Raw genomic sequence first — 20,764 nt, 5'->3', positions numbered from 1 at the left:
CTTCCCGGGAGCGAATTCTCATTTAAACAAAATAGACACGCGCACATTCAAAAAGTGTTCTTTTATTATTTCTAGTAACATATATTGTATAAATACTCTATTTTTATATGCCCTTTTACAAAAGCGATATAACTTAAAAGTTTTATCATTAGAAAGAAATGTATAAAAATAAATATGTTATTATAGGCATTTATTACCAACTATAGTCCTTCTTAGAAGGAACACACAAATACTTATGAAGTACATAGAATTTATAGTAACATATTTTACTATATACATATGGGAAAAAAAAAAAAAAGTCCTATTCTCTTTCATAGTAGAAGAGCTGAACAGACATTCACCAGGATATGACTGTTGGGCCAGCTGCTGGGGGTGGGCCTGCTACCCCTCAGGAGCCTCCCCACTGCGAGACTAGTGATCTCCATGTCCCCAAACACTGGGGATCCCACTCTACACGCCCCATCCTTATACTGGCATTACATCCTTTTGTGTGTGTGTGTGTGTGTGTGTGTGAGATCACCCGGTCCTTCTTGAGCCGTGAACCGGTTTTTGTTTTCTGTTTGTGTTTTCCACCCACATTCCAAAAGTAGGCTTACATGAGGAGGAAAGGTGGAAGCTTTGAGCTTATCCTGTCTCCTCTGACTTTCACTAGCGTCTGATTCATTGCTGCCTTTTTTTTTTCTTTCTAACTCCTTATAGACTTAACGCATTTTCACAAACACGTGGAATGGTTTCTTTGTCAAAATGACGTCACGGATGAAGACCCAGAAGTGGCACAGGACAGCGAAGACGGCGTTCGTTTTCAGTCACTTTATGTTGCGAAGCATTTCTCTCACAGAGGACAGTCTTGCATTCTTAACTCTCAGTAGAGACGACGGCAGAAGTGTTCTCCGAAATCGTAGCAGCCGCGATCAATCAGCGCTGGCTGAAGATGCTACGGGCCCTCCTTTCTCCCTCCGTGGTTCGCGAGGTAAAGCAAGCCCTGTCTGCAACTGAAAGTCTCCTCTTTCTCCTGCTTTTCAGTTCCCAACCCGCACGGCACAAAGTATTTAATCATTTAATCGGCACCACAGCACGGGGATCGTGTACTCCTTAAACTAATTGTGACAACTGCGTCTATTTGTTTCTTACACTTGTCATAGATGTAACAAAAGGAATAATAATAATGCCCCGGGGCTTTATCATGCTATATCATTGCTCAGAGATTAATAACCCTCATTAGCTACCCTATCAGATTCGTAACTGGCAGGATATTCTGCCGATCTAACTTCTTTTCTACCTACCTCCACACTCCCAACTCCTTACCCTCTCTGTTCGTCACCGGCAAGGTACACTGGATCCCTCCAGCCTTCTTGGTATCAGTGCACCAGCCCTTCCACACCTCATCCTCCCCTCGACGCTCCCCTGCTTAACTGCATTCTGCCATCGTACAGAAATCTATGTAATGCTTCGGTTTCTTGAAGGGATCGCAGCTCTCGTGAGACAACATCCCCCCGTCGTGGGACAGACACTGCAAGGTTCTCTTTTTGTAACCTTTCCCGCAAGTCTTGGAGCATGGTGACCAATCCCCCAGCTGCCAGTGGGGGCAAGGCACGTCCGCGCAGGGTCGGGTGCTGGCTGGCTTCACCTCCTTCGCACACTCCGAGGCGGGCTGCCCATTGATGTCTCGGCACTCCACCACTCTCCTCTGCCAACCCAGTCCGCATGACTTGGAACATTCGCCCCACTCTTCAATGACCCATTCTGAGAAGGTAGGGATGGCGTTGAAAGGTTCCTTCTTCTTCTTCACAAAATAGGTGTATTTAATTTTCGGGCGAAGGGCGTTGCCCACGGTGAGGACCTGGATGGTTATCGGCTCTTTGAGCGGGCTAAAGCTGCGGATTCTTTCCAACGCGGCGGAGGAACCACTGTACCTCAAGACGGTACCTTTGTAGGTAATGTCTTGCTCTAAAGTGGACAGAGTGAAGTCGCCGTTCAGGATATATGTGCCGTCAGCGGCTTTGATGGCAAGATAGCTGCCATTATTCCTGGACCCCCGGTGATTCCGTTGTTTCACCTCAATGTTTGTGGCTCCGGCAGGAATCGTGACGATGTCATGATATCCAGGTCTGCGGGCAAGAAAAAAACAGATATAAAACTCTCTCGGTCGCTGGCTAATTATAACACTCAGCTGGAAAACACGCGGATCGTTTGGAACGTCAGCTCTCCCAGACCTGCCAAGTTACCTCTACGTAACAAGATCTTTGGGGGTATGACGTTTCAAGACTCACTTGGCACTAGTAACCGATCCTGAGGTCTTCTTGCACGTAGATCCGTTTCCTCCACAAATACCACATTTGTCAAACTTCTTCTTGGAGTCTATGATACGATCGCAGCCAGCTTTGACACACTGTCCTTGCACGCAGACAGAGGTGGAATCGGGGCTACACGGGGTACCATCGACCACCTGGAGGAGGGAGAACACGTATCTGGTGTCACACGTGAGTCAACTCGGGAAAGAGATGATGTTGCGATAATTAGGGGAGATTTTCTCACGAACATAATGCCTCTGCTTTCCTGACCATCGTAACGAGAGGAGTGCTCTACACGTGGCCCACGCGACCCTTCTGGGTGGCGTTTTCACTACAGTAGATATAGGCGTCCGAAAATACTATACATTTTGATTACTTGTTTATTGACCTGTCTCACGTCTAGGTCAGGGCAATGAAAGCAGAGCCGGTCCATCTGCATACTGCGGTACGCTCAGTGCCTAGAATAATTCCCGCCAATTGCAGATGCTGAGTAAGTCAGCTGTTGCCCATTGAAGCCGCAACCGGGAAATATTTTCACAGCCTACGGTGATCATGGCACATGATAATCCAAGCATCATTCGTTTCGTTGTTCTTAAATCTCAGAACCAGATTTATCCTCGCAGCAAAACAGCAAAACGATGCTTCTACTAGTTCAACGTACGTTCTCAAACACAAGTGTTATCGACGTCAGACTTCCTTTTAATGAGTCCATTTGCAAACGTTACCGCTAATCACCGGTAACAAGAACTGTGCTCCATGCTAATGCTATTTTCCAAAAGCGCTGTCAGGCTGCCATGCTAATATGCCATTTATCTGACCATAAAGGCCTTTTCTCTGCATATCAGAGTCATAACAAGCAATGCTAAGAATCCTAAGTGCCTGATTCGGGCTTCGTTCATAACTGGAAACGATGCCACACTCAAAATAAGGCGGTGGGCAACATGTCTAGAACCAAAAGGAGATCCGATTCGAAAATCGAACACGTTGGGACGTGAATTCATGCAACTGCATCACAGGCTGCATGAAAAGGTTGCAGTCCAAGCCCTCGTTTCTTGGGCAACAAGTATGGATGGAAGTAAGTACCTTAGGCTGCAGAACGAAGAAGAAGCCAATGCCTTTGGCTTGACAGATGAGCTTGCATCTGTCCTTTGGCGAGACTCCGGCATACTTGGGTGTCCACTCCACCGCGGGCCCGCTCCCGAAGGAAACCTTAGAAAACTCGTTGTGTGCCTCACACTGTTCCTCTCTAAATGTTTTTCCTGGGAAGAAAATGATATCATGACGTCATCGGTTTTCAACCCTCGCCTGCCTGCTCGTGGGCGCATCACTTGCGACCCGCTTCTACTCACCGTTGTTATCGGGACAGTCTTCGATGTTACAGGACCTGTAGCGCACACGTTTGCCTTCACAGTACTTCCCTCCGTTTTTGGGGACCGGGTTGTCACATTCCCTCATGGTGTACTGAACTCCTCCGCCACAGGTTCTCGAACAGTCTCCCCAGGGTCCCCACGGCCCCCAGCTTCCATGAATAGGAGTCTGCATGGGGACACAAATGATCAGCATTAGAACTCTTTACGGAACTCTTTTTAGGCAACGAGCAAGAAAAGTAAGAGATGAAGAATCCGTTGTAAAAACCATCTGTCTTGTGTCCCCCCCACCCCCGCCCCCATCAAAGGACACAGACAGGGGTGCCTATCGTGCAATCAGATGTTTTAGCATCGGACTGCTCCTTCCAATTCCGAATCTTAAAGGCGTATGCGCATGCTGGGACAGGCAAAACTCACATGGAAATGCATCTTGTCCGTCTTGTTCACACACTTGCCGTTCAGACACCATTTCCCTTCTCCACAGCTGGTGCCGTCCGCCCAAGGGAAGTGTTTCGTTTGGCACACCAGCAACCCGCCAGAGGTGCCTGTGCACCACAGGGTCGTACAAGTGCTGGCTGCATCCAGGCAGTGCTTGGACTCTTCCCCAAATGTAAACTGGCACTGCCGGTTGGCATCGTACAAGGTCCCCGGGAGATCGGAGGGAAGCTGGAGGGGGCTCTGGGGCTTGTCCATCAAACATTCCCCTGCAAAGGAAATGCCGACCAATATTAAAGAGCAGTGACTGCAAACAGACAGAAGGTAGATCAGTTTCAGAACACGGTTACCGTAAGAAATCACACAGAGCAGAGTGATTTGAAAACTAGAGCTGCTGGGGAAAATGCCAGCGAGAGTTAAATAATTTGTAAGATACTGTCCTCCAAAGAGGATTTCTGCATTAACAGTGACAGGAAATTACTGTTCTGCTAAAAAGCTCAAATTAATGCACTTTTAGGAGCTACTCGGCCAGAAGCACTGTCATTTACTGGGAATTAAGATCCAAAAATGTATGCTCGTGGGGCGCCTGGGTGGCTCAGTCGGTTAAGCACCCGACTTCGGCTCAGGTCCTGATCTCACAGTTCGTGAGTTCGAGCCCGGCGTCGGGCTCTGTGCTGACAGCTCAGAGCCTGGAGCCCGCTTCGGATTCCGCGCCTCCCTCTTCTCTGTCTGCCCTGCTCATGCTCTCCTTCCCCCTCTCGCCCAAAAAATAAATAAAAATTAAAAAAAAATAAAAAGTAAAATAAAAATGTATGCTCCTGACAACGAAAGCAATTTGGAAGAAGGGGAAATAAAAAAAAAAAAAACATAAGAAAGAAGGGACTGGTTTAACTAGAATCTTACATGTGGAAGGCTGGATAACATCTAGAAAGAGTAGCTGCAGCATCTTACCATGACCATTATCTAGGAATGACGTAATCATGTAGGCACTGCAGGGAGACCAAGGCTGGTTGTGGTTCAAGTTGGAAAGCATTGACGCCATCATGTGGGAATTCTGGTCGACACCATTCATGCTGGCACACTGCTTTGCATCATCGTGTGGCATGTTAAACACGTGGCCTAAGAAGCAATCCAAAACCCACATCAAAATACAGCACTTCCCGCCGCCCCGCACCCCCCACCCCCCATCAGGGATTCACTTGTCCCGAAGTGATTATTTCTAGAAGAAATGTATTTTGGAAACAATCGAGCTTGGGCCCGATACGTCTATGTCTTACAAGGCACAGACAAATAGGTAAATTTCCAAATGTCAGGATCTCATACTATCTTATTTTGAAATCTGTTAAGGCTGGCCACGTTCAGAAGAGTGGGAAAAGAGGACTTAACTCCCACCCTGAAATGACTTACCTAGTTCATGAGCCGTGGTGAAGGCAGCTTGCAAGCCATCGTCTTCTATGACCGAACAGCTTCTGGTGGGATCACATATAGTTCCGACATCAGCCATCCCAAGGGTGTCACATGTCTGCGCCCCACACAAGTCCTAAAAGAAGCAAACGTAGGTCCTTATGCCTAGGAACAGAGAGCGCGAACCTTGCGACCTAACTTTTGGCAACAGGTATCTTCCCATTCGTATTGGGAGCATTTACATTCGCTGCCACCGAGCTGTCCAAATCTGGGGACTCCTCTGTGGGATTCCTATGAAGATTTTTCTCTACTGCTATTCAAACAGGACTGTGGGACTTGAGGTAGTAAAATGACGGAGGCCGTAAGTAAAACTGACCACGTTAGCCAATTAAAAGAATGCAAGTCAAGGGCACTGGCGAAACGCCTCATCCACGTCTCTGGGATGCGCTGCCCCCTCCCCCCCCCCCGGAGGGCAGTCATACCTGTCTGGTGAAAAGAATAGCGGTGTCATAGTGCTCCCCGTGCCGGTCACTGGGCGGGTTGTGCTGCTTCTGCCAGTTACAGAAGTTCCGCAGAGTGAGGGCAGCATTGGAAGTCACCTCGGGCCCCTTCTGTTCCTCGTAGATGACCAGGATCTTCACTACCACCAGGCTCACGGAGTTCCGGATGCTGGGGTGTTTGTACAGCCTGGCTGCTACCGAGAACAAGGTGAGAAGGTAGTGCTTCAGACCACTGCCGTGGAACTCTGCCATGGACTGGTCGGCCACCAGCATAGTTTCCACGTAGCGGTGGCTGGACACAAATCGCTTCTTTCTCACGCTCCCAGCGCCTGTAAAGAAACAGAAAAGGTAGTTTGCTCAGGGCCCTTCTGGCCGGGAATAGCCACCATCCCAGAGTATATAAGGAAAGCCTAAGCAGTCAAAGCAAACAAAATAAAAATATACCTGGGACCACAATAACAAAAATAGTCGCATCTCTTTTCGCTGCAAATGTTATTTTTAAGGCTTTCTCCTTTACTTTATTTTCTCTCTTTCTCTTTTTTGTTCCCCTGCCTCTTAAATAAAAAAGGCCATGTGAGCCACTGAGGGTTCAGGCTTTTTTTTGGGGGGGGGGGGCGGAGAGGAGGATTTCTTTTGTCCTCCTGGAAGTCCTACAATCTGCACAAGGCAGTATAGACATCATCCTACCCAGCTGCAGTAAAAACTTGGAGCAAAGGCAGCAGGCAGAGAGCCCCTGAGTCACTCTTTCACAGGCCAGGACTCAAATCCTGAATGAGATCATCGGACTCCACGTGGAAGGCCCAGGGCAGGGCTAACTGCGCTGCTCTGCTGTCTCATTCCAGGGGTCCTGGGGGCGGGGGTGGTTAGGGGGAGTGTTCTGCTCTTGCCAAATCCGGGCACGAGGACCACCCACTCTGCCCAGCAGCCTGTCGTCCCATTCCCACTGCCCCAGGGAAATAAGTTCCTGCCTTGATGGGGGGGGGGGGGGGGGAACATTTGATTATTTAGAAAAGAGCCTTCTGACTCCTGACGGAAAGCCGGACCCCAGGGAAGTCCCAAACTGGACGCAGACCACATAACTGCTTCAAGGAGCAGATGTCCAGGGGGGAAAGCGGAAAATTCGAAAACAAGCCACGTGAGAAAGTTAAGGAAGAAGAAAAAAGGCACCAAAGTGACAGGATGAAGAGAAGGAGACAGTAAGCACCGCACACAACTCAAGAGCCAGGGTGAAGCGTAGCAGGAAGGATCAGCAGTGACTAACACGCAAGAGTGCAAGAGAGCAGAATTTTGGCCGCGAGAGGGAGCGCAAACTGGGAGGCCGGGTGGGAGGCGCGGGGAGGCGGGGCCAGCTGGGCAAAGACCTCCCAAGCAGGTTCTGCAGAGGGGCCGGGCCGCCGCCAGCCGGTCGGGGTCAGCCTCTTTAAGAGGGAAGGGGGAGCAGGCCGAGGCCAGCAGGACAGAGATCCCAGCGCAGCTGTCCAGGCGTGCGGGTTGCACACTGCTAGGTCACCGTCGCTCCTCCACCCTCCATCTCCGCCCTCCCCCCGGCGCAGGGCGCGCGCACAGGCAGCGGTTGCAAAACTCAGCGCAAAGTTGCAACCCGACCAAAGAACACATGCACAGTCGTTAAAAAGAAACGATCAGGACGGAAAGAAGTCACACACGCTCACTCTAGACTAAGGTGGAAAGGAGTTGGGTTACCAACTCTTCCCTTCCCCGTCGAGACGCTTCGCCTTAGCAGAAAATCGCTGCTCTGCCCGGCCTCTCTTGACCATTCATTATTCGGGCCAACGGGATTCGGTTCTAGCCGGGTTGGATTCGTTCACCAACCCAAACCTGAAGCCACATTCCTCCACACCAGGCCCGCGTCCAGTCCGCAGACGCATGTTCCTGCCTGCGAACAGGAGTTGACCCTCCACACGCGCCGCTCAGAGACAGTGGGGAGAGGGGGATGAATGGAGAGGCGAGTGAGAGCACCTCTTCTGCGACTGATACCTGTCGGCTGTCCCGCCCGCTGCGGCGCGGGGTCCCGCGGCGGCCACTGCGTCCCGGAGTCCTCGTCCTCTGGCCCCGCGCCCCCGGCGAGCTGGGTCTCGTCGTCCGTGACCCCGCACTTGGCGCCGTCGCCGCCCCGCTGCCTCCGCCGCAGGAGATGGAACTGGGGCCGCTCCGGCGGCTCCTCCCCGGCGGCGGCGGCGGCGGCGGGGGCCAGGCCCACGGTGGCGGCGGCGGGCGCGGGCTGGATGAAGTACTCCTCGCCCTGCAGGTAGAAGGCGCCGCTCACGCCCTCGCAGAGGCTGAGAGCGGCGGCCGAGCCGGAGTCGCCGTTCACGGTGCCGGAGTAGAAGCAGTGCGTCAGGTCGCCGGCGGGGTCCGGACGCAGCGCGTCGGGCCCGGGCCTGCGCCCCACGGTCTGCAGCGTGAAACCGGGCGCCAGGAAGCCGCGGTCGGGCTGCAGCTCTAGGTGCAGCTGCCGGCCGAAGGCGTCCAGGCGGAGGTGCGTGGTCGCGTGTCCCGGCGCGCGCTCCAAGTCCGGCAGCACCAGCTCCTCGTCTTCCTCGGCGGGGCGCCCGCGCGCACCCGGCAAGAGCAGCAGCAGCGCCGAGGCCGCCGCGAGCAGTAGCAGCGCGGGCGCAGGCTGGGCGCCCCGAGGCCGCCGCGCCAGCTTCGCGTTCCCCATGTCGCTGCCTCCCGTGCGCCTTCGGAACCCCGCGGGGACGGCTCGCTGCACCCGAGTCCCGGGAGGCACCGCGCGCCTCAGTGGACGGAGAGAGAGGGCTATTGTTCGGGTCGGGAGCGCGGAGCCTTGCTGGCTTCGCTCTGGGTTGTTACAGTGACTGTTATTCTTTGAAAGGGAGCGCAGAGCCGGCGGTGGACAGGACTCCCGGAGTCCCCGGGAAGGAGGCGCTGCAGTTCTGCGGGCGCGCGGGAAGTTTTTCTTCTAGCGCAGAGTTGGAGGCACCGCGCGGCAGGGGCTGGCCGGGAGGCTGCTGCAGGGACAAGAAGTGCCCCGGGACGCCTCCGGGCCAGGGGGGCAACGGGCAACGCGAGGACCGGTGCCTGGAGCCCCTCTTCGGTCTCTGCCTTGGCCGCGGGGCTTGGCTCTGCGCACCACAAGGTCCTCTCGGCCCTACAGCGCGCCCTGGCTTTGCAGTGGCCCCTGACTTGGAGCCGCTCTCCAGCGAGTGCAAGAACCAGGCAACCCGGGTTGCCCTTTTATAGTCTCCAACATGTCTCCACCTCCCTTCCCCCTTCTTCCTCCCTCTTGGCCGCCTTTCCATCCCAGAGACACCGCCCCCTAAACTCTGTCGGTGCTAAACCGCGCTCAGCGCCGCGGGCCGGGGCGGGGGAGGGGGACTGCCTCCGCGTTGGCTGGGCGCCAAGGGCTCGTCAATCTGGGGGCGGAAGACGCAGGAGGGGCGCTGTGACCAGCACTTTGTGCGTCTGGGGTTGCTGCGGGGAGATGGTACTCCCTTCCATTGCGCCTTCCCCCTCGCTAGCTTCCCGGACCACCCTCCCTTCTCGCTGCCCTTGTGCGGGAGCGCAGCTCGCGCGCTGGGCTGCAGTTCCCAGAAGGGACGGTGGGGGTGGAGGGCAGAGTCCCTTCTCCAAGATTTCCCTGCCCGGGGGCTGTCACTGGGCCGCCTCCCTTTGCCAACCCCTCCCGCAGCCCATTACTCCCAGTTTGTACGATGAGCCGGGACTGCCCTTTCTAGAAAAATACCTCACCCCACCTCCACCTCCCTGGCCTTCCTGGGCGGGTTTATGCAGCTTGCTCTCTCTTCGCCCCAACATTTCTCGGGTAAGCTTGTTTGGGTCAGTGCCAACCTGGAAAGCATGCCTGGGGTCAGGGGGACACTTCCCAAGCTCTAGATTTTAAAATGCGTTCTCATTGACCTTTATCTCTACCCTGCCATCCCCTGCCTTAGCGACTTCTCTTTGGGGACCAGGCTCACACTTCCGGAATAGGTGATCTGGAACGCGTTTCAATTCCCTGGAGCCTTAGGGAGGGACTTGGGCTTTCTCTTCTTCATTCCACAAATAATCAACTCCCGCCCAGTCTGCCTTCTTTTCCCTAATAGCTGCTGCAGAACGTAGGCCAGGCTGGCGGAAACGTCAAGGAACCCCACTTTTCCACCCAGGGGCCAGCGGGACCGCCGGGGCTACAAAGTGTGCTGTGGGGAAATTAGGAAGTTGGCTCTCTTCCCTGACCCCCTCCCTCCTCTTCCCACCAGGAAGGGAACAGGCTGCATTCGTGTTCTGAAAGCAAGCGCTGCAGAGCCTTTCCACCTCCTTAGGTCCCAAGGAAAAGCTGAGCCTCTCTTCCATCGATAACGAGGGAGGGAGGGGCTCAATGACACAGAGGAAGGAAATGTTTCATAATGCTTCCACAGGCGGAAAACCAGGGGACAATGGTGAGAACGGCCGCCGCAGTCCCGGGGCAGACCCGTGTCCCTCTCGCGCGCGCTCCCACTTCCTCGCCCGGTGTCCTGTCTGGCCGCCCCTGCCCCTCGATTTTCACCAAGTTTTGTGTCAGCTCCTTCCTCACTCCTCCCCAGACCTTCCCAATTTCATTCTGCCCCAGCCAGAAGCGCCCCCCACCCCCCAGTCCTCCAACACACCCCTCTTCCAACTTTTGCTTTCAGAATTCTTTCCAACTTCCTCTACTCTCCGAGTTCTAGATTGCCTGCTGGAAAAAAAAAAAAAAAAAAAAAAAAAGCAAACACAAACACAAAAACCCTGCTTGCCACTCTTTAGGAAAGATCACATGAGAAAGAAAGGCAAGGAGAAGCAGAAACACTTCACTCTTAGAGGGTAATAACCGCTGGCCCTACACCCTTAGGAATGTTTGCATTCTGGAATGTAATTTTCCTTTCCTAAGGTCAGGGTCATAGTTACATGCTGAATGGTCAACTCAAGAATTACATGTTTTATTAGCAGCTTAAAGTATGTCAATGGCCAATTTCCACCCTGTCTTTGCTCTTCTATTTTCCCACCAGCTAACAATGTGACAGTGTTTTCTGCCTGCTGCTTCCTTTCACCCAGCCTCCCTTCCCAGCCCGCTCTCCCTCCATCCCATTTCTCCTTCAAAGTTAGTGTCCACCTATACTCATGAGCGGCCTCATTCGTTTCTACTTTGTGTAGCCTTTCTGTTCACCTTGGAACTAAGCAATTCACTTCACTCTGCTTCAGGGCATCATTTCCCATGCAAACATCCCTACTCCCCGGTTTGATGTCTAGACTTTCTTCCTCTTCTCCTTCTTCTCTTTCTTCTTCTCCTACATTTCCCTCCTCTGTTCCAGTAGTTTTTAAATGTGCCCTCTTTTAATGATTTCAATTCACTCGTTCTTTCATTCTAGGCAGAAGAAAGGTAAGATACTTGAGAGAACATTTGAGGAAAAGTCATTTTACACTTGCAAGATATTGACTATGGAATCATGAAAACATGATGGCAAAGCCGTAAGTAAATTTTGATACCCCTTGCATAGAGGAGGGTTCTGGAAACAATATGTGGTGATCAGAAGGTGGGGCCTCAAACTGGTTTTGAGATGAAAATTTCAGATACTTGAGGTGGCCCAGGAATAAAAGACGTACAAGATCTGTCAGGTTCAGTGTGATTCCCTTGAACTGGGACAGGATGGGAAATGTGTCTTTTTTTTTTTTTTTTTATAAAAAAATCATGTAATGCATTTCCAACTTTTAACTCTCTTACATAAAACTTGGCTTTTAAAATATATTTGTGCAAGTTTGGCCTTTGGTTTCTTTCTGCCTCCAGTGGGGTTCTCGTTGGAAGTCTGTTTAATTCAAGGCATACATTTCTAATCTTGAATGGTTTACTTCAAATCCACTACAATTTTTGCAGATTTCATGTTGTATATACAAATAGAGCTGAAAAAACAGAGAGCTAGCGGCAAAAGAATGGCCAGGAACATGGCTTTTTTATTCACTGGGTCTCTCTCCAGATTTCTGTTCTTTTGCATAATGACTCCAATCTGTTGTGCACCTGTAGTTCTGGGAAATGATTCTTTTTTAATCGCTTCAACAGAGGCATGGATGTAGATGTTGCCAATTACTAAGCTTGAAAAACTCCATCCATGCTCAGGAGAACATTTAATCTACTTGCTTTTTTGTTTTTAAAGACCAGAACTCCGTTCAGGCCTTTGTGGTGTTACACAAACATGCACATATAACCCATAAGCAGGCTTATAAACAAAACTGTGGATTGAAAAAATACTTTACTATAGAAACAAGACCAAAGGAATCAAATTTGTACACGGCATTAGTAAAAGTGACATGTGATAGTGGCTCCTTGTCAGTAAGCTTTGCACCGCCACCCATAAAATGCTTGGTCCTTAATTTGAACACGCACCCAACGCTTACGTACCGAATTCACCCTTACCGTATATCTGGTTTTGTCCTTATAGCATATATATGCGCCTGTAGAAACATAAATCTTGGTATGTCCTAATTTGTAGACCTTAACCAGTTTTTATTATTTGCAGAGATGACCCCCAAAAGTTAAAATATTTGGCAGAAAAATATTTTTTACAATTAACAGTTTGACCTTTTCAAAGCATTCACGTCTTCTATTAACAGAGAAAAAAAAGTTTCGTGCATTTTAAAGTGAAAGAAATACACAAGTATTAATTTTATTTATCCTTTCCATGTTTGTATGTATTTCATTTTTTCATGTACCCCAGGCACAATAGTCTATTCATAATTTTCAAGAAGTTTATACCAAATTAAGTATTCCACAAGTAGCCATGAAATGAAGGAATCTGGTAAAATACATGAGCTGTTAGCATTGTTTTAGTGGAAATGTTGTCTACAGAAAAAATTAATGTACATAGCTCATGAACATGTAATGCTATTCATATTTTCATACCACAGGATTTACCAAGTAGAAAAGGAAAGATGTTTAGCATTCGTGCTTTTGGGGGGAACATATGGCCTAAAGTAATATTGGACAAATGGATATTTTAGTTGATCATAAATGAGAAAATAGATAGAAAACATCTATTTTAAGCCGGTTATATACCCAGAAATACACCACTATTGAAAACAGAAAAATTACTGTAAATTGCATTTGGACTTAAAATAGCTATGACCTCAAAGCCATGCATTTGCAAGAACTGAAAAGAGTGTGCTGTGTCTAATCCACTCCCCTTGTTTGACAGATGTGGAACTTTGCCTCCGAGAGGTTAAGTGACTGGCCTTACATTGTAGCCAACTGAGGACCTAGAAATAACTCTGGCTCATAATTTTTCATCAAATGCCTTTTGGAATTGTAACCAACTAGTTGCTCTGGTAGGTAAGTATGCTGTCAGATCCGTGATTGCTGTTGTTTCCAATGATTAAATTTTAACCATTCTAACTAGGAATTTTCTGGTAATAAAAAATTTCCACCTTAAGAGATCCCCGGCCTTTAGTACTTCATTTTTGGTCCACGAGGTGGCGACGTTCTACAACAAATGATGTTTTCAGCTGTTTTGTTTGTTTTTTGTTTTTTGTTTTTTTCTTAATAGTTCAAGGCTGGAATGTGTAGTTTTTACATCTTTCCAATCCTATTTGATAATTTTTCATACAATTTTCTCTTACCTTTTGGCATCATGGAAAATATCTTTTAAATATTGTAACTTAAATGTATTTACATCCTTAAAATAATAATAAAATGCCTTTTTATTTTTAATCAATGGCTTTTAATGGCTTTTTAATCAATGTAGCTCTATTAGCTTAAACCAAAAACCAATTAGCCTTTAAAAAAAGAAAACTACTTCTGAGAAGATAATACCATAGGTCACTTTCATTCATCACATTTGAGGACTTTTTTCAGTTCAAATGAAAAGAGCGTAGACATTGCAATTTACTAAAATAAAAATTCATTTATTCATTAAGCAAAAGTTAAGTGCCTAAGTCTGGTCAGTATACGTTAATACTTGACTATCAATACTAAAGTCGAATACTTGCTAAAGTTAAATGCTAAAGTTAACTCATTTGCTTCGTTTAGAGATTTTCCTTGGCAACAAAAAAGAACGTCAAGTGCAAAAGTCTAAGAAAATAAGAAAATGTTCTACCACCAGGTGGTGATAAACGATAACATTTAAAATCACTCAAGTGTGAGTACTTCAAGCAAATGTTTGACTACCCCAAATACAAGTGACTTCCAAATGTCACATAAATTTAGAATTGTATTATGAGGATCTTTTATGACTTGAAATAAATTAATATTAACATAATATTTCTAGTTTAATAAATTCTGGAATTAGAAGCAGACAATTTTAGTCAGCAGGAGGCACATGAGACCACAGAATAAGAAATTTTAAACTAAATATTTTTCCCCACTCAGCTCACAATTTATTGATTAGATGATTGAGATTGAAGCTTTTTGGAAAAGTGTCTATTCATGTCTTCTGCCCTTTTCTTCACTGGATTATTTGTTCTTTGGGTGTTGAGTTTGGTAAATTCTTTATATATAGATTTTTGGATACTCACCCTTTATCTGATATGTCATTTGCAAATATCTTTTCCCATTTCATCGGTTGCCTTTTAGTTTTGTTGATTATTTCCTTTGCAGTGCAAAAGTGTTTTATCTTGATGAGGTCCCCATAGTTCAATTTTGCTTTTAATTCTCTTGCCTTTTGGAGATGTGTCGAGTACGAAATTGCTGCGTCTGAGGTCAAAGACGTTGTTGCCTGCTTTCTCCTCTAGGATTTTGATAGTTTCCGGTCTCACGTTTAGGTATTTCCATCCATTTTGAGTTTATTTTTGTGTATGGTGTAAGAAAGTGGTCTAGTTTCATTCTTCTGCATGACACTGTCCAGTTCTCCCAGCACCATTTGCTAAAGAGACTGTCTTTTTTCCATGGCATGCTCTTTCCTGCTTTGTCAAAGATTAGTTGGCCGTACATTTGTGGGTCCAATTCTGGGTTCATTTTTCTATTCCATTGGCCCATGTGTCTGTTTTTGTGCCAATACCATACTGTCTTGATGATTACAGCTTTGTAGTAGAGGCTAACGTCTGGGATTGTGATGCCTCCCCCTTTGGTCTTCTTCTTGAACATTACTTTGGCTATTCGGGGTCTTTTGTGGTTCCATACAAATTTTAGGGTTGATGGCCAACAGACACATGAAAAGATACTCAATGTCACTCATCCTCCGGGACATACAAATCAAAGCCACAGTGAGATGTCACCTCACACCTCACGGTTCACCTGATGGTGAACAAGTCAGGAGACTACAGATGCTGGTGAGGATGTGGAGAAAGGGGAACCCTCTTGCACTGTTGGTGGGAATGCAAACTGGTGCAGCCGCTCCGGAAGACAGTGTGGAGCTTCCTCAAAAAATTAAAAATGGAACTACCCTTCAACCCAGCAATAGCACTGCTAGAAATGTACCCAAGGGATACAGGAGTGTTGATGCATAGGGGTGCATGTACCCCAATATTTATAGAAGCACTTTCAACAATAGCCAAATTATGGAAGGAGCCTAACTGTCCATCAACTGATGAATGGTTAAAGAAGATGTGGTTTATATATCCAATGGAATACTACTGGCAAGGAGAAAGAATGCAGTCTGACCATTTGCAGTAACGTGGATGGAACTGGAAGGTACTATGCTGAGTGAAATAAGTCAGTGAGAGAAGACAGATATCTATGTTTTCACTCATGTGTGGATCTTGAAAAACTTAACAGAAGACCATGGGGGGAGGGGAGGGGGAAAAAGGGTTACAAACAGAGAGGGAGGGAGGCGAACCACAAGAGACTCTTAAATACAGAGAACAAACTGTGGATGGGGGTGGGGGAGAGGGGAAAGTGGGTGATGGGCATTGAGGAGGGCACCTGTTGGGATGAATGCTGGGTGTTGTATGGAAACCAATTTAACGATAAATTATATTTAGAAAAGAGAGCGAGATGGAAAGTTTGTGGTGTTGTTGTGTTATTGTTGTTGTTGTTGTTCCCGCGCCCCCCCCCCCCCCCCCAACTACAGCTATTGAAGCCAAGGCCAGAAATCAATTGTCCAGATATTTTGGAAGTGATTTTTGCCACGTGGTGGTTTCTAAGCTTTTTTTCCTACAAGAAGGATTTAAGACTTTACAACGCTCCTTTGTAATTTATTGATAACCGGTGACTGGATTGTGAAGTTCTATGGTTTATTGGCAATTCACTAGGGCAGTTCGAATGAGTAGCTCAAGGTCACTGCCCCTTGAGTATCTTCAAAGTCCTAGAATTGCTGTCTGCCTCCCATTTTCCTGGCCCTCGTTCTGGGCCCTCAACTCTGGCCATTGCTGCACTAAACACTTCTGGGGCTGGTGTAACCTCCCTGCATCCCATGTCCCACATGCTTTCTCACCTGGGGCCCATCCAACTTGCAGGATGACGGTCTCGCAGTGAGTGCAGCTGGGAAGCTTAGCAGGGTTAACCCTCGACCAGAAAAGGAGCCAGTGGGAAATGGGTCCTCGTCCTGAGCGCACCATGAAAGCACGCACGCAAGTTGCGTCTTTCCGCAGCGTCAGCTCTGCGCAGCCACAAGGCAAAGTTAACGTAATAGCAGGACAAAGCAGTTTCCGGATTCTGAACCCAGTGTTTAACTTCACTTCGTGTTTAGCTAGTTACAGATGCCAGGGAGCAAAGCACACGTCGCGCACAAACGGGATAGCACAGGGGTCAGGAAGTTAATGAACCAAATGTGAAGTCCATTTGTGCACGCTCAGTCGAGTCGAGGCTCCGTCGTCCGGTCCTGGTCGTCTCTCGGCACTTACCTCTGGTTATGTGCGAGCAGTGGAGGATCTCTGTTCCGTTCAGAGATCAATCTGCAGAACCTTTGGTGGCAGCTGCCTTTTTGAAATGGTCGTACACGGAGGAGCCAGTGTCTGGAGAATCTGACCGTTTGCTGCAAAAATCCTCCCCTTTTAAAGGGATTTAATCCTTCTTGGGCCGTTACAGACCTCCCCTGCTCTGCTGGTTATCAGTTCTGTGTTACCCACCACCACTGGCCCCAGCGATATCGGGTCTTGGCTGCAACGCCCTTAGCTGCTTGAGTCACCGCTTGACTTAGGCCACTGCTTGACATGAGTGACTCCATCTTGTTCTCTGTAGTTTTCTTCTTTTCCTTGGGAGACAGTATAGAAGCCCATTCTCCATGTCTCTTCAGAGGGGCCTGTTAGAACTAAGCTCCTGCTGTCCCCAACGCTCCCTTGCATCGGCTTTGGCCCTTCTCCGTCTTATTCTTGTTTGTCTCCCTCCCCTGCTTCCTAAACTAGCTGACCGGCTCCTTGCACTTCCTACCTCCTCAAGGACTCCATGCACACAAACGTTTTTCTGAGGCTGCTTTCTGGGGCCCAAGTAAATCTCAAACAATGAGTATCAGAAGATGTGATAGATGGTCCGCTCATGGATCAGACGGTGATAAACAGCCTTTGGTGGCGGTAAGTGGGGTGGCGTAGCCTGGGGAGGTTAGGGCACTTAAACAGAATGGGGAAAAGAGTAATGAAAAAAGAGTGTGTGATCAGATGGCTTCTGGTAGTTGCTTCAGAGCAGGGGTTGGTAAACTACAGCCTGTGGGCTGACCACCTATTTTGTAAATCAAGTTTTATTGGAACAAAGCCACTGTCATTTGTTCGCGTGTTGCTTATGACTGCGTTTGCAGGACAAAGTGGAATTGAACAAGTACAAAAGGGACCGCGTGGCCCGCGAGTCCCAAATAATCGTTACCTGCCCCCTTATGAAAAGTTTGTTAACCCATGCTTTAGAAGCCTTGAAAACCATTTTAAAGAGATTTTTTTTTCCTAAGTCTTAATTGCATGTCGTGAAAGTTCTCTTTCTCTCCTGCAGCCAGAGGGCAGATGGTACTGAAAATCTGAAAATGCATCACCTTATAGTTGCCCTATGCCAAGGTCAGGGTCTTAATAGAAAAATGTGGGAGCCTGAGACATGATGTGGAGACATCTGGGGGGATTAGCCTGAGTATCTTGAACTTCCACATTCTCCTGAGCCCTCCAGATTGTCAGAGGCAGATATCACCTCTCTGCGACAGCCGGCCCTCGCCAAGAGACCCTAAAGTTCTCAGCAGAGACAAGTGCTTCTCCAAAGGACCCTTCCCCACCTTAACGTCTGCCCCACCTCCTGCATTTCTATCCTCTTATTTCCTGGAGAAATTCTTTGAAGAAACACTGGCCACACGAATTATGGTTCCCAAATATGTTCTAAATTCTGAGAGTAGAAGCAATGTTAGTCAAAAGCACTGCACTGCTAACAGTAATACCATCCAATTATATTTGGTTAAGACAAGAAGAAGACAATTTGGTTATTCTTATGACATTATAGAACAGTTTATCGTTCTGTTGTGAAAATTTTGCCATCGTGCACAAAAACTCCACAGAGAAAATGCACAATTGTATTATTTTAAGGTTAATAATATGGCCTGTTGGAGGATATGCAGTTAGCTAGCAAGAAATTCTGGGGATCTGGAAGTGATAACCAAACAGACTCGTCCCAAGTACTCTATGAGAATTGGTTGTGGTTGTCCACTATGGATTAATATCAGTGGAGATGGTTCTTGTCTGGCATCTGTCTGAGATTTCTAGGCTAGGCTAGCAGCAATGATTCCAGAAAACTTTGTTTGCCTATCTGATCTAGGGAGATTGAGCTAGGCAAACACTGAGGGTGTGTGTGTGTGTGTGTGTGTGTGTGTGTAGAGGGGTGACTCGTCTATATCCAGTTCCCTGTTTTCTGAGCAGTGGCTGCCTGCTGTTCCCTGCTAGGCTGTGCCTTCTTTTTCATGCCGCTCCTCAATTTAAAACTCCAGCCTGCTCAAGCAAACTAGGCAGGAGAAAGGAGCCCATTGTAAATGCAACTATATCTGAATTCATGTTTTCTCAAGTTTTACCATGACAATAATGTCTGCTATTTCTTTAGTGTTCGTTGTATGCCATGCATACTTTACATATATAAGCTAATTAAGCCTCACATGTCATTTTATTGTTATTACTATCTCTGTTTCACAGATGATATAATGGAGGCACAGGGAAACTAAGAAATTTGGCCGAGTTCACACAGCTAATGGTTGATAGAGTCAGGTAATCTGTTCTTTTAACCTTTAATGCAACCAAGCACAGTAGGTATACAACTCTATTTAAAACTTGTTAAGGGTGGTGAGACTATGCAAGAAAGAGGACTGGGTTAAGAGTCAGGGCAACCACGGTGCCTGGGTGGTTCAGTTGGTACAGTGTGCAACTTTGGCTCATGTCACGATCTTGCAGTTTGCGAACCCCGTGCTGACAGCTCAGAGCCCAGAGCCCGCTTCGGATTCCGAGTCTCCCTCTCTCTCTGCCCCTCCCCTACTCGTGCTCTGTCTCTGTCTCTCTCAAAAAAAAAAAAAAATAGACATTAAAAAAATTTAAAAAATAAGAGAGCAACCAATTTCAGATGTGCAACCACTTGCCCAATGACCTGAATCACAGGCTGTTTAGAACTTAGTTTCAAATCTGTAAAATGGGCAGGTTAGACAGTGCCGGCTTAAATATTCTGTGACTTTTAAGGTAATTTTAGTACTTTGAATGACAATGGATGTCCGAAGTGCTGTATATTTGTTTTAATGGTATAGCTCTGTTGTATAATCAATTTATTATATGCTGTGTCCTGGATGATGTAATTCTTCCTCAATAAAATCTTGGCGTGATTAGAACGTTGTTCAGATTAGAAAGTCAGACGCACTTTTTTCTTTTTTTTTTTTTTTTTTTTTAAATTTTTTTTTTCAACGTTTTTTATTTATTTTTGGGACAGAGAGAGACAGAGCATGAACGGGGGAGGGGCAGAGAGAGAGGGAGACACAGAATCGGAAACAGGCTCCAGGCTCCGAGCCATCGGCCCAGAGCCTGACGCGGGGCTCGAACTCACGGACCGCGAGATCGTGACCTGGCTGAAGTCGGACGCTTAACCGACTGCGCCACCCAGGCGCCCCAGACGCACTTTTTTCTTGTTCTGTGAAGCCCCTGTGGCTAATGGTATTATTGTCACCAGTGTCAGGAACCAATTAAGTAAAACATCGAATAAGACTATTTTGTCTTACATAATTAAGCCAATGAAAGAACTGGAGAATCTGATGGCATAAAGGAATGTAATTTCAAAAAGCTTCAGTGCTACGCTTTGTGGATTATATGATTTAATTAAAATATAATATTTTAATAATATATATATGTATATATGCATTGCATAAATGTAAATATTTTATATATATATATGTATTTACATATCAGGAAGAAGAAATGCATTCCAAATTCCCATATTGTATCCCCGAGGTAGGAAATATAAAATAAAGACTTCAGGACTTTGTAACTCTTTAGTACGTATATTGGACTCTGAGCATGTAAATATAGTGTGTTTTTCTGGAATTCGCCAACATCCTCCTCCTCTCTAGTATGTATAACTACTAGGCACAGACGATGATCTGTGTATTTCACTTGTCTTACAACTTGGCCAAAAAGCCATTCCTCAATTTATAAGGGAAGGTTGCAACTAAGAAGGGAGACATCTATGCTAACCTTTTCATTAGGATAAATCGACTTGTCTGCTTAGAAGAAGAATGTGACCCTCGCTCAGACTTGCTCAGCAACTGACGTTCATCCGAACTCCAGGCAACTGCACAAGCTATATATACTTCTTATTCGAAATCAGAGATCAAATGAAAGGAAGCAGGTGAAACCCAAGAGATCGTGGCAGGAGAGCGGCAGAAGCACACCTGTTAAGCACAAGCGCCGGGTCGGGACACCT

General features: G+C 47.4%; 1 protein-coding gene and 1 long non-coding RNA gene across 2 annotated transcripts; one reads left to right on the top strand and one right to left on the bottom strand.

Moving 5' to 3' along the window:
• Window positions 1-46: 46 nt before the first annotated feature.
• ADAMTS1 (ADAM metallopeptidase with thrombospondin type 1 motif 1) lies at window positions 47-8,931 on the bottom strand. The gene is made up of 9 exons (XM_060640335.3): window positions 7,993-8,931; window positions 5,980-6,326; window positions 5,501-5,633; window positions 5,045-5,212; window positions 4,076-4,362; window positions 3,641-3,827; window positions 3,375-3,550; window positions 2,271-2,446; window positions 47-2,108 (listed from the first exon to the last, which is right to left on the bottom strand). The coding sequence occupies exons 1-9, from the start codon at window positions 8,675-8,677 to the stop codon at window positions 1,409-1,411; spliced, it is 2,859 nt and encodes a 952-aa protein (XP_060496318.2). The 5' UTR covers window positions 8,678-8,931; the 3' UTR covers window positions 47-1,408.
• Window positions 8,932-9,050: 119 nt separating this feature from the next.
• LOC144617402 (uncharacterized) lies at window positions 9,051-15,768 on the top strand. Its single transcript, XR_013557849.1, has 3 exons — window positions 9,051-9,463; window positions 11,358-11,457; window positions 13,176-15,768. It is a non-coding gene; the product is annotated as an uncharacterized LOC144617402 (long non-coding RNA).
• Window positions 15,769-20,764: the final 4,996 nt, after the last annotated feature.

The sequence above is a fragment of the Panthera onca genome, chromosome C2, assembly GCF_046562875.1.
Source record: "Panthera onca isolate mPanOnc1 chromosome C2, mPanOnc1 haplotype 2, whole genome shotgun sequence".
NCBI lineage: Eukaryota > Metazoa > Chordata > Mammalia > Carnivora > Felidae > Panthera > Panthera onca.
The sequence above is the reverse complement of the archived record's forward strand: the minus strand, read 5'-3'. Positions and strand labels throughout refer to the sequence as shown.

Coding starts and splice junctions, on each gene's coding strand:
- ADAMTS1 (XM_060640335.3), bottom strand. CDS start 8,677: ATGGGGAACGCGAAGCTGGCGCGGCGGCCTCGGGGCGCCCAGCCTGCG. Junction 5,634..5,979: donor CTATTCTTTTCACCAGACAG/GTATGACTGCCC, acceptor TGCTTCTTTTAG/GACTTGTGTGGGGCGCAGAC. Junction 5,213..5,500: donor CACCACGGCTCATGAACTAG/GTAAGTCATTTC, acceptor ATTGCTTCTTAG/GCCACGTGTTTAACATGCCA.